At 42.3% G+C, this 12,088-nt stretch overlaps 1 protein-coding gene across 1 annotated transcript in view; it reads left to right on the top strand.

Annotated features, from left to right (window-relative positions):
- The window catches only part of USP12 (ubiquitin specific peptidase 12), a gene marked incomplete at its 5' end in the record, with an annotated part of 79,583 nt that overhangs the window by 45,835 nt on the left and 21,660 nt on the right, over nucleotides 1–12,088 (top strand). The window contains one exon of the mRNA XM_082675751.1: nucleotides 202–415. Within this exon, the coding sequence (XP_082531877.1) occupies nucleotides 202–415 (214 nt within the window). The remainder of the gene's footprint in view (nucleotides 1–201; nucleotides 416–12,088) is intronic.

The raw sequence follows: 12,088 nt of genomic DNA on the forward strand, positions 1-12,088 counted from the left end.
GATGCCAGGAGCACCCATTTAATGTTAGAATTGGGTGATTTGCAATCAGGACAGTTACTTGTACTCTCAGATGCCTTTTAAGTTATGAGGATCATCAATTCCCTGTCTTGTCTTTCTCTTCTCTCAGCTTTAGACATAGACATTCTTTCTCTGAAAACTGTGTTGCCTCAAATTTAACAAAAATGTTTTTTTCTCTTCTAGTTTGGGAATACTTGCTACTGCAATTCAGTTCTTCAAGCACTTTATTTCTGTCGTCCATTTCGGGAAAAAGTTCTCGCGTACAAGAGTCAGCCTAGGAAGAAGGAGAGTCTTCTTACGTGCTTAGCAGACCTCTTCCACAGCATCGCTACCCAGAAGAAAAAGGTTGGAGTCATACCTCCTAAGAAGTTCATAACAAGATTACGGAAAGAAAATGGTAATTCTTCTACTTCTTTTTTTTTTGCGGTTCGCGGGCCTCTCACTGCTGTGGCCTCTCCTGCTGCGGAGCACAGGCTCCGGACGCGCAGGCTCAGCGGCCATGGCTCACGGGCCCAGCCGCTCCGCGGCATGTGGGATCTTCCCGGACCGGGGCACGAACTTGTGTCCCCTGCATCGACAGGCGGACTCCCAACCACTGTGCCACTAGGGAAGCCCTCGTCTACTTCTTAATGTATTGCTTATTTAACAGGAAGATCAGGTGCAACAAGCATCAACTGATGATGCGTTAGCTGCTGAAAAGCCAGCGGTGATATTCCTGTCTCTAACGCAGTGCCAGTTTAGTGACGAGACAGTCACACAGTGATTACTGTGAGGTGTGATTGCTGTTTGAAGTATGTTGTACAAAGATCAAATTCTGTGTGCCAGGAAATGAGAAATCATAATTTCTCTTTTTTGCCTGCTTGGCTTTTCTATCAAGAAGAGTTGTGGGGTTTTGGGGTGTTTTTCTTTCACTTATTGTTCATTTGTTGTTCTCATAATGCTTTCATGTATGTTAACTCATTTGATCCTTACGATAACCTGATGAGAGAGCATGTTATTTACCCCATTTTAGCCATGAAAAAAACAGAAGCTAAAAGACTTGCCAGGAGTCACACCCCAGGGAAAAGAAAGACCTAACACAATAAAGTAAACTTTCTGGCTTAGGGTAGGTAGTTTTAACTTTACCTCCTGTCCCCACCCCACTTTTAAAAATAGTTACTGATTGCATCCCACTTCTCTTTTCTCTCTTAAAATATTTTTCATTTAATTTTCATAGCAAGTGCATAAGTTAGACATTACTTCCTCACTTTACGTGATGTCACTGGCTCTCAGAGACGTTAAGGGCACCTGTCAAGCCCCGCATTTCTTCCTGACATCTGAGCCCAGTGTTCTGTCCAGTGTGGTGTGCTACCTCAGAAGGTTCACTTGGACTCAAGAAACGTGTAGAATGCTGCTTGTTTGTTCGTTCGTTTGGATGTAGGCATTTCAATCACTGCAGAAATAAAATTGAGCAGTGTTTTTCGTTAGATTTGTTATCTATTAAATATATATAATGATGCGCACAGAAATATGACCTGAGAAGTCTTTAGTGTTGGTTTTTAAACACATCAGTGGGGAGGCCTGCCCTTAAGTCAGTTGACACTGTTCATTATCACATGAATTGAGATGAGCATGGGTCATATCTCGTTCCCTAAAACATATGAAGGTGCTGAAATAATATGGCTCTAGGTTACTACTCTTTTTGTTTTTGTGGTACGCGGGCCTCTCACTGTCGCGGCCTCCCCCGCCGCAGAGCACAGGCTCCGGATGCGCAGGCCCAGTGGACATGGCTCACGGGCCCAGCCGCTCCGCGGCATGTGGGATCTTCCCGGACCGGGGCACGAACCTGCGTCCCCTGTATTCGCGGGCGGACTCTCAACCACTGCGCCACCAGGGAAGCCCTAGGTTACTACTCTTGAATCTGATACCTATGTTAAAAATTTTGTTCATTTTCTCCATATACAAATATAGATCAGTTGATTAATTGCTCACAAAAACACATCTTTTTTGTGTTCCCCTGACTAAAGCTAAACCTACTTACTTTCTTGAATTGCAGATATGTATAGTATCTTCTGTTGGTAAGAAAGCCAAGTACAACTCTGTTAGAATGTGGACTGAGTGATTCAAGTCTTCTCAGAGAGTCTTTTTGTCTGTGTTGGTAGTAAACTTAGAAAATTTTGTCCTGGTAGAAAACTCATGTACTGTTAACCCGTGAGCAACATGGGTTTGAACTGCGCGGCTTCACTTGTATGAGGATTTTTTCCAATAGTAAATGCTGTGGCACTGCAGCATCTGCAGTGGCTCGAATCCACAGGTGCCGGCCAGGTACAGAGGAACCACGTATACAGGGGGCCAACTGTGAGTTATGTGTGGATTTTCAGCTGTGCAGAGGGTCACCTCTCCTAACCCCTGCTTTGTTCAAGGGTCAGCTGTACATGATAATTGAACATGCCATCCTTTCTCAGTGATTTTGTTAGTATTTTAGAAATGTTCAACATCGGAAACATAAACTTATACCGAATGCATATTATTTTCCTTTTCATGTAATAGTACATTTTCCTTGACCTTATTGTTTAATAATATATCGCATGTATTCTGTCTTAGTTTGGGCTGCTGTAACAAAATTACCATAGACTGGGTGGGTTAAACAGTAAACATTTATTTCTCAGTCTGGAGGCCAGGCAGTCCAGGGTTAGGGTGCCGGCAGATTCACTGACGGGTGAGGGCTGTCTTCCTGGTTTGCAGACAGCCACCTTCTCGCTGTGGCCTCTTACGGCGAAGAGAGAGGGAGAAGCAAGCTCTCTCGAGTCTCTTATAAGAGCACTATTCTCAGCCCTTAAGACCTAAATGAGATCCCAAGGGTCCCATCGCGAGATAGCATCATACTGGCGATTAGGGTCCCATCATATGAATTTGGAGAGGGGCAGGTGCATGCAGTCCATAACATTATCTTTACCTGAACAATGATTTTTAAATTTAGATCGACTCTCCTGCTGAACGCTGAGTTCACGTTTCTGTGTTTTGAAAGTTCTGTGTGGTTCAGTACCTGCAGCTTTATATGTTTGCTTATCAAAGCTGGGGTATCTTTCCGGTATTTGTTATTTTTTAGGAGTTCCATTTTTTTGAATTTTTTTGTGGGTTTAGGCAGAGTCAATTGATACACAGTAGACTTTTTAATTACTTTGTTGAATGAAATTGATTCCAGAATGAATATTCCAAACCCATCTTTTCATTAGCTTTGTTTCATTTTTCTATACCTCAGAAATAATATTTAATAGACAACCATGTTTATTACTTGATGTTGCTGGCTTTTGTAAATATGTTTTGATTTTTGGCTTTTGACTTTTTTCCCGCTAATTAATGTAGAGGAGAGCATGCAAATCAAAGAAGATTTAATAAGGTATCCATTGCATAACCCTAGTGAGATTTTATTGTCTGGTTTGTTTTAAATCTCTGGGAAGTGTATTACCTATTTCAACATCTCCACTAACTTTCATTGTTGGAGTGTTCTTTTTTCTTCATATTAGTTTATTAATTATACACCCTTTTTTTTTATTTTTATTTTTTGCTATATGCGGGCCTCTCACTGTTGTGGCCTCTCCCGTTGCGGAGCACAGGCTCACAGGCCCAGCCGCTCTGCAGCATGTGGGATCTTCCCGGACCGGGGCACGAACCTGTGTCCCCTGCATTGGCAGGCGGACTCTCAACCACTGCGCCACCAGGGAAGCCCCTCATTGTAGTTTTGATTTGCATTTTCCTAATAATTAGTGATGTTGAGCATTTGTTCATGTGCCTCTCGGCCATCTGTATGTGTTCTTTGGTGAAATGTCTATTTAGGTCTTCCACCAATTTTTTAATTGAATTATTTTTTTGATATTGAGCTCCATGACCTGTTTGTATATTTTGGAAATCCTTTGTTGTTTTATTTGCAAATATATTCTCCTATCCTGAGGGTTGTCTTTTTGTCTTGTTTATGGTTTCCTTTGCTGTGAAAAAGCTTTTAAGTTTAATTAAGTCCCATGTGTTTATTTTTGTTTTTATTTCCTTTACTGTAGGAGGTGGGTCAAAAAAGATATTGCTGTGGTTTATGTCAAACAGTGTTTTTCCTATGTTTTCCTCTAAGGGTTTTATAGTGTCTGGTCTTAGATTTAGGTCTTTAATCCATTTGGAGTTTATTTTTGTGTATGGTGTTAGGGAGTGTTCTAATTTCATTCTTTTACATGTAGCTGTCCAGTTTTCCCAGCACCACTTACTGAAGAGGCTGCCTTTCCTCCATTGTATGTTCTTGCCTCCTTTGTCATAAATTAGGTGCCCATATGTGTGTGGGTTTATCTCTGGGCATTCTATCCTGTACTGTTGATCTACATTTGTTTTTGTGCCAGTACCATACTGTCTTGATTACTGTAGCTTTGTGGTATAGTTTGAAGTTGGGGAGCCTGATTTCCTCCAACTCCGTTTTTCTTTCTCAAGGTTGCTTTGGCTATTCGGGGTCTTTTGTGTTTCCATACGAATTGTAAAATTTTTTGTTCTAATTCTGTGAAGAATGTCATTGGTAGTTTGATAGGGATTGCATTGAATCTGTAGATTGCTTTGGGTAGTATAGTCATTTTCACAATATTGATTCTTCCAATCCAAGAACATGGTATATTTCTCCATCTGTTTATGTTATCTTTGAATTCTTTCATCAGTGTTTTATAGTCTTCTGAGTACAAGTCTTTTGCCTCCTTAGGCAGGTTTATTCCTAGGTATTTTATTCCTTTTGTTGCAATGGTAAATGGGAGCGTTTCCTTAATTTCTCTTTCTGATTTTTCGTTGTTGGTGTACAGGAATGCCAGAGATTTCTGTGCATTAATTTTGTATCCTGCAAGCTTACCAAATTCATTGATTAGTTCTAGCAGTTTTCTGGTGGCATCTTTGGATTTTCTATATATAATATCATGTCATCTGAAACAGAGACAGTTTTACTTCTTCTTTTCCAATTTGTATTCCTTTTACTTCTTTTTCTTCTCTGATTGCTGTGGCTAGGACTTCCAAAACTATGTTGGGTAAGAGTGGCGAGAGTGGACATCCTTGTCTTCTCCTGACAAGGATGAAGTGGAAATGCTTTCAGTTTTCCACCATTGAGTATGATGCTTGCTGTGGGTTTGTCATATATGGCCTTTATTATGTTGAGGTAGGTTCCCTCTATGCCCATTTTCTGGAGAGTTTTTATCATAGATCGGTATTAAATTTTGTCAAAAGCTTTTTCTGCATCTACTGAGATGATCATATGATTTTTATTCCTTAATTTGCTAATGTGGGGTATCCCATTGATTGATTTGCGTATATTGGAGAATCCTTGCATCCCTGGGATAAATCCCACTTGATCATGGTGTATGATCCTTTTAATGTGTTGTTGGATTCTGTTTGCTAGTATTTTGTTCAGGATTTTTGCATCTATGTTCATCAGTGATATTGGTTTTTAATTTTCTTTTTTTGTGATACCTGTTTCTGGTTTTGGTATCAGGGTGATGGTGGTTTCATAGAATGAATTTGGGAGTGTTTCTCCCTCTGCAACTTTTTGGAAGAGTTTGAGAAGGATGGGTGTTAGCTGTTCTCTAAATGTTTGATAGAATTCACCTGTGAAGCCATCTGGTCCTGGACTTTTGTTCGTTGGAAGATTTTTAATTATGGTTTCAATTTCACTACTTGTGATAGGTCTGTTTATTATTTCTAATTCTTCCTGGTTCAGTCTTGGAAAATTGTACCTTTCCAAGAATTTGTCCATTTCTTTGTGGTTGTACATTTTATTGGCATATAGTTGTTTGTAGTAGTCTCTTATAATCCTTTGTATTCCTGCAGTGTCAGTTGTGATTTCTCCTTTTTCATTTCTAATTTTATTGATTTGTGTTCTCTCCCGTTTTTTCTTGATGAGTCTGGCTAGGGTTTATCAGTTTTGTTTATCTTCTCAAAGAACCAGCTTTTAGTTTTATTGATGTTTTCTTCATTTCTATTTCATTTATTTCTGCTCTGATCTTTATGATTTCTTTCCTTCTACTGACTTTGGGTTTTCTTTGTTCTTTCTTTAGTTGTTGTAAGTCTGTAGGGTTAGACTGTTTACTTGAGATTTTTCTTGTTTCTTGAGGTGAGATTGAATTGCTATAAACTTTCCTCTTAGAACTGCTTTTGCTGCATCCCATAGGTTTTGGGTCGTCGTGTTTTCATTGTCATTTGTTTCTGTGTATTTTTTAATTTCTTCTTTGATTCCTTCAGTGATCTCTTGGTTATTTAGTAGCGCACTGTTTAGCTTCTGTGTATTTGTGTTTCTTACACTTTTCTTTCCTGTAATTGATTTCCAGTCTCATAGCATTGTGGTCAGAAAAGATGCTTGATACGATTTCAACTTTCTTAAATTTTCTGAGGCTTGATTTGTGACCCAAGATGTGATCTATCCTGGAGAATGTTCCATGTGCACTTGAAAAGAAAGTGTATTCTACCACTTTTGGGTGGAATGTTCTATAAATATCAATTAAATCTATCTGGTCTGTTGTATCATTTAAAGCTTGTATTTCCTTATTTATTTTCTGTTGGATGATCTGTCCACTGGTGTAAGTGGCGTGTTAAAGGACCCTACTGTTATTGTGTTACTGTCGATTTCTCCTTTCATGGTTGTTAAAATTCGCCTTATGTGTTGAGGTGCTCCTATGTTGGGGCATAAACATTTATAATTGTTATATCTTCTTCTTGGATTGATCCTTTTATCATTATGTAGTGTCCGTCCTTATCTCTTGTAACAGTCTTTATTTTAAAGTCTGTTTTATCTGATACAAGTATTGCTACTCCAGCTTTCTTTTGATTTCCCTGTGCATGGAATATCTTTTTCCATCCCTTCACTTGCAGTCTGTATGTGTCCGTAGGTCTGAAGTAGGTCTCTTGTAGACAGCATATGTATGGGTCTTGTTTTTGTATCCATTCAGTCAGTCTGTGTCTTTTGGTTGGGGCATTTAATCCACTTACATTCAAGGTTATTATTGACATGTATGTTCCTATTACCATTTTCTTAATTGTTTTGGGTTTGTTTTTGTGGGTCTTTTTCTTCTCTTGTGTTTCCTGCCTAGAGAAGTTCCTTTAGCATTTGTTGTGAAGCTGGTTTGGTGGTGCTGAATTCTGTTAGCGTTTGCTTGTCTGAAAAGCTTTTGATTTCTCTGTTGAATCTGAATGAGATCGTTGCTGGTAGAGCAATCTTGGTTGTAGGTTTTTCTCTTTCCTCACTTTAAGTATATCCTGCCACTCCCTTCTGGCCTGTAGAATTCCTGCTGAAAAATCAGCTGATAACCTTATGGGGATTCCTTTGCATGTTATTTTTTGTTTTTCCCTTGCTGCTTTTAATATTTTTTCTTTGAATTTAATTTTTGTTATTTTGATTAGTATGTGTCTTGGTGTGTTTTTCCTAGGGTTTATCCTTTATGGGACTCTCTGTGCTTCCAGGACTTGGGTGACTATTTCCTTTCCCATGTTAGGGAAGTTTTGGACTGTAATGTCTTCTCATATTTTCTCAGACCTTTTCTTTTTCTCTTCTGGGACCCCTATGATTTGAATGTCGGTGTGTTTAGTGTTGTCCCAGAGGTGTCTTAGGCTGTCTTCATTTCTTTTCATTCTTTTCTCTTTACTCTGTTCCAGAGCAGTGAATTCCAGCATTGTGTCTTCCAGGTCACTTATCCATTCTTCTGCCTCTGTTGTTCTGTTATGGATTCCTTCTAGTGTATTTTTCATTTCAGTTACTGTGTTGTTCATCGCTGTTTGTTTGTTCTTTAGTTTTTCTAGATCTTTGTTAAACGTTTCTTGTATTTTCTCATCCGTGCCTCCATTCTACTTCTGAGATTCTGGATCATCTTTACTATCACTACTCTGAATTCTTTTTCAGGTAGATTGCCTATTTCCTCTTCATTTATTTGGTCTTATAGGTTTTTACCTTGATCCTTCACCTTTGACATATTTTTTGTCATCTCATTTTTTTTTTTTTTTTTTATGAGTGGCATTGTGTTCCTGTCTTACTGGTTGTTTGGCCTGAGGTTTCCAACACTGGAGTTTGTAGGCCGTTGTGTAGAGCTGGGTCTTGGTGCTCAGCTGAGGACCTTTGTGAGACCTCAATCCAGTGAATATTCCCTGGGGTCTGAGGTTCTCTGTTAGTCCAGTGGTTTCGACACAGAGCTCCCACCGCAGGAGCTTCAGCCAGATCCCCTGCTCGTGAACCAAGATCCCGCAAGCCACGTGGGGTGGCAAAAAAAAAAAAAAAAAAAAAAAAGAGAACAATAACAAAGTAAAAAAATAAAATTAGAGTAGGAAACTAACAGATATGTTAGAAAGACTATAAAAATAAAAATATAGATGAATCAACAACCGGAGAGTACATCAGTACCACAATAATAGAAAAAGAGGAGGAGGGAGAAGGAAAAGAAAAGAAAGAAAAGGAGAAAAAAGAGGGGGAAAAGGCCTTGGCTGTGGAGGGCGGGGCCTAAGCAAGGGCGAGGTTTGGGTAGTGGGCGGGGCCTATTCTTAGGACCCACAGGACTGGAAAAGGCCCTGGGGCTGTGGGGGGTGGGGCTTAGGCTCAAGGAACAGAAGGGGCCCAGGCGTGCCCCCCACCCCTGGTCTCAGAGGGCGAGAGACCTCACCTGGGAGCCCAGCAGGCTTCCTGGGCTCTAGTGGGCTGGGCAAACGCCCTACTCTCCTCTCCTGCTCCTCCCACCTGCCTTTCCTGTTCTCCTCTCGGCCTCCCTCCTATGCCCCCGGGGCCAGGGAGAGGGGTGGACCCTGGAGGGCAGAGGAGCGGCCTGGGAGCCCAGCAGGCTCCCCGGGCTGAGTGGGCAGGGCACACGCCCTGCGCTCCTCTCCCTCTCCTCCGGGAGGGTCCCTCCCATCTGCCTCTCCTGCTCTCCCCAGCCTCCCTCCTGGCCCACGAGGCCTGGAGGGGGCTTTCGAGCGGGGGTACCAGCCTGGGCGCTTAGCAGGCTTCCCGGCGCAAGTGGGCCAGGCCATTGCCCTCTGTTCCTCTCCCACTCCTCCCGAAGGGCCCTTCCCGCCTGCCTCTCCTGATCTCCCCGGCCTCAGGGGCGCCGATCCTGTCTGGCTTCCACTTCTCCTCCCGCTTCAGTCCCCCCACGTCCTACCTGTTCACTTGGGGGTTCCTCTCGTCTCCTTGGGCGTCAAGGCCCCCACAAGTGGCTGGCAGGCGCCCTAGTTGGGAGACGCTAACTCGGCATCTTCCCACACCGCCATCTTAGAATGTATTTTCTGGAGTGTTCTTAAATCAGTCTCCTTCCATGTTACGTTAAAAACGTCCCATTCTGTATTCCCAGTGGATGTTAGCTCTATATTGTTTTAACCACTATTGCTTTATATTACTAATCATTTAGATATCCCTTGGAAAGAATCTATTTTAATTTCAGTAATGGATTTTTGTTTTTAAAATTTTCATTTATGTTACCTATTCACAGCAGAAGACACTATAGCACTGTGCTCCTGCACGTGGTGTGACAGCAGTTGCTCCATATGTATGTTGTCTCTGATGACGGGGATATTTGCATTGCATTAATGATTAAAAGCTTAGTCTTTACTGTGTTCCAGGCACTGTGCAGGAATTAGGGATAATGAAATAAGACAGACCTCTGCCCTCATGGGGCTGACATTCTAGCGAGAAAGACAGACAAACAGTTACGTAAGATAATGTGTCATTGCTACAAATAAAAGTAAGCAGGGCAAGGTGGTAGAGGATGAGGGAGTTGATAAGTGGTGTGAGAGCAGAGATGTGAAGTGAGAGACAAGTCATTTGAAGATCAGAAGCAGGGTTGTTCCAAGCAGGTAGGACAGAAACTGCACTTGCCCTGAGTGCTTGAAGGACAGCAAGAAAATTACTGCAGGTAGAGAGGAGTGAGATGAAGGTCAAGTCAGAGAGAAGGAAGGGCCAGGCAGCTCCCGGTTTATTGTGAAAAGGCCACGGGAGGCCCCTGGAGGGCTCCGCTCTGCATCAGAAGGTCCCCTGGCCGCCGGGGGCCTGGCGGCAGGAAGGGGCGCCCATGGGCAGCGCGAGGAGAAGCATGGCGACTGGCCGGGAGACCCCTGCAGTCGTGGAGGTAGGAGACGAAGCCGTCCGCTTATGACCATTGACTCCTGTCAGCTCTCCCTTGTTTAGAAGAGTTAACACACAGGTTTGTGACCTAACCAACTGAGTTGACGCAGCTGGATCATCTAAGGAGGACTTGAAGTCAGACCAGCTGGCTCGAGGCAAAGTGCATTATTCACGTGGTTGTTTGGGGCCAAGTTTATTCTTCTCATGTCGTCTGAGCTGTTCCAACCCCTGTTGTCTGTTCCTTCATTCATTCACTCGAGAAATGTCAGGCACGTCTAATGTGCGGCAGTACTGTTCTGAGTGCGGGGGGTACAGCAGTGAGTGCAGGAGGAGGGGTGCTGCTTCTCAGGGAACCTGTATGTGCACAGCGGCATTCCAGGTGCTATGCAGAGACACAGGTACAAAAATATAAACACATTCAAGTGTTCGTCCTCCTCAAGCGAGGAAATGACTACTTGTTCACAAATAACAGCTATGAAATAGATTTTAGTAAATAATTTCTCATGTTCATTAATCCTTTTTCTCCAAAAGAGCATGAAAGGTATTTTGTATGATGAAAAGCTGTAGCTATTTCTGAATTATGAAGAAAACTTACTTTCAGGCAGTGATTCAGTTTCCCTCTTTTATTTTTTTTGCTTTGATGTTACAGCTGTACCAGGACTTTGATAGCTTATACGTTTCATATACGTTTATTTAATATTGACATTGTCTGTCTCTCCCGCTAGACTGTCAGTTCCTCAGTGTCGGGAGCCATTTGTTTCTATGTACCTTTGTAGTCCGAGGACTTAATCCAGTTCCTGGCACATCGGGGGTGCTTACTAGATATTTGTTGGGTGAGTGAATGCATGAGTGAATTTGTTTAATTTGCCAAAGCAAGTTTGAAGTCCGCCTTGCCCATTATGCTGCTTTGCAGAGAAGAAAGCCACCCAGAAGAAAGCTAAGGGTTTAGAAATTAGATATAATACAGTTTACAGGGACTGTTGTGAGGCCATTTAGTCGATGATGTTTGGATGTTTACGTGGTCTTGGTTGATGTTTAAAACTACAGTGGCTGCTCGTAGTTTAGGCTCTGCAAGGTTCTGGTATGTTCGGTTTACTATGTTTATAGAAAATGGATGATAATATTTAAAATATTTTAACAAAATAGAGTATTTTCTGATTTACTTTGCATCTCATTTGTAGAGCATTCAGGTCAATTGAGGTATTTCTTTGAATATGATGTCATTGTTCTGTATTAAAGGAACATCCCCCCCCAAAAGATATCTTTTTAAAAAATCTTTTAAAAAAATAAAAACATTTGCATATTTCTGCTTTACAAAAATATTTGTTTTGAAAAACATGCATGTATGCTAAAATAATTTAAGAGGGAAGAGTGAGTCTAGCTTGTGGCATTAAGCCGTCATGTAGCTACCCACTGTGGTGAATTATTCATCCCTCACCCTAACCAGGCCCTTAGCAGTGGTTACAAGTCTTTTTCCTGGCCCTCTCCCATCATCCCTCCCTCTGTATTCTCCATGACCCCCCAGTCTGTTTCCACTTTGTTCAAGACCCCGAATTGCCTCTAGCATAATCTCCCTGTAGTCCTCATCTTAGTGGGCCTCCTGAGGTTGGTGATTCTAGATTTGTGACCTGGGGAGGGGTGAGTGAGAGATGGAAGTTCTTGGTCTTTGAGGGGCCCCATTCACGTCCAGGAGCTGCCTGGACACAGAGCAGGTTAGGGCAGGAGTCGGGGTGGATGGAGAAACCATGGGTCAGGCCATTAGTGGGCGAGGGGAGGTTAGCCATGACCACAGAAGGGTGAGGGTTAAGGGTAGGATGGCCAGATCTTATGCGCTTTCTTGATTGAGGGAGAGTTTTTTTTTTTTTTTTTGCGGTACGCGGGCCTCTCACTGTTGTGGCCTCTCCCGTTGCGGAGCACAGGCTCTGGACGCGCAGGCTCAGCGGCCATGGCTCACGGGCCCAGCCGCTCCGCGGCATGTGGGAT

The sequence above is a fragment of the Grampus griseus genome (genome assembly GCF_964374135.1).
Source record: "Grampus griseus genome assembly, chromosome: 18".
Taxonomy (NCBI): Eukaryota; Metazoa; Chordata; class Mammalia; order Artiodactyla; family Delphinidae; genus Grampus; species Grampus griseus.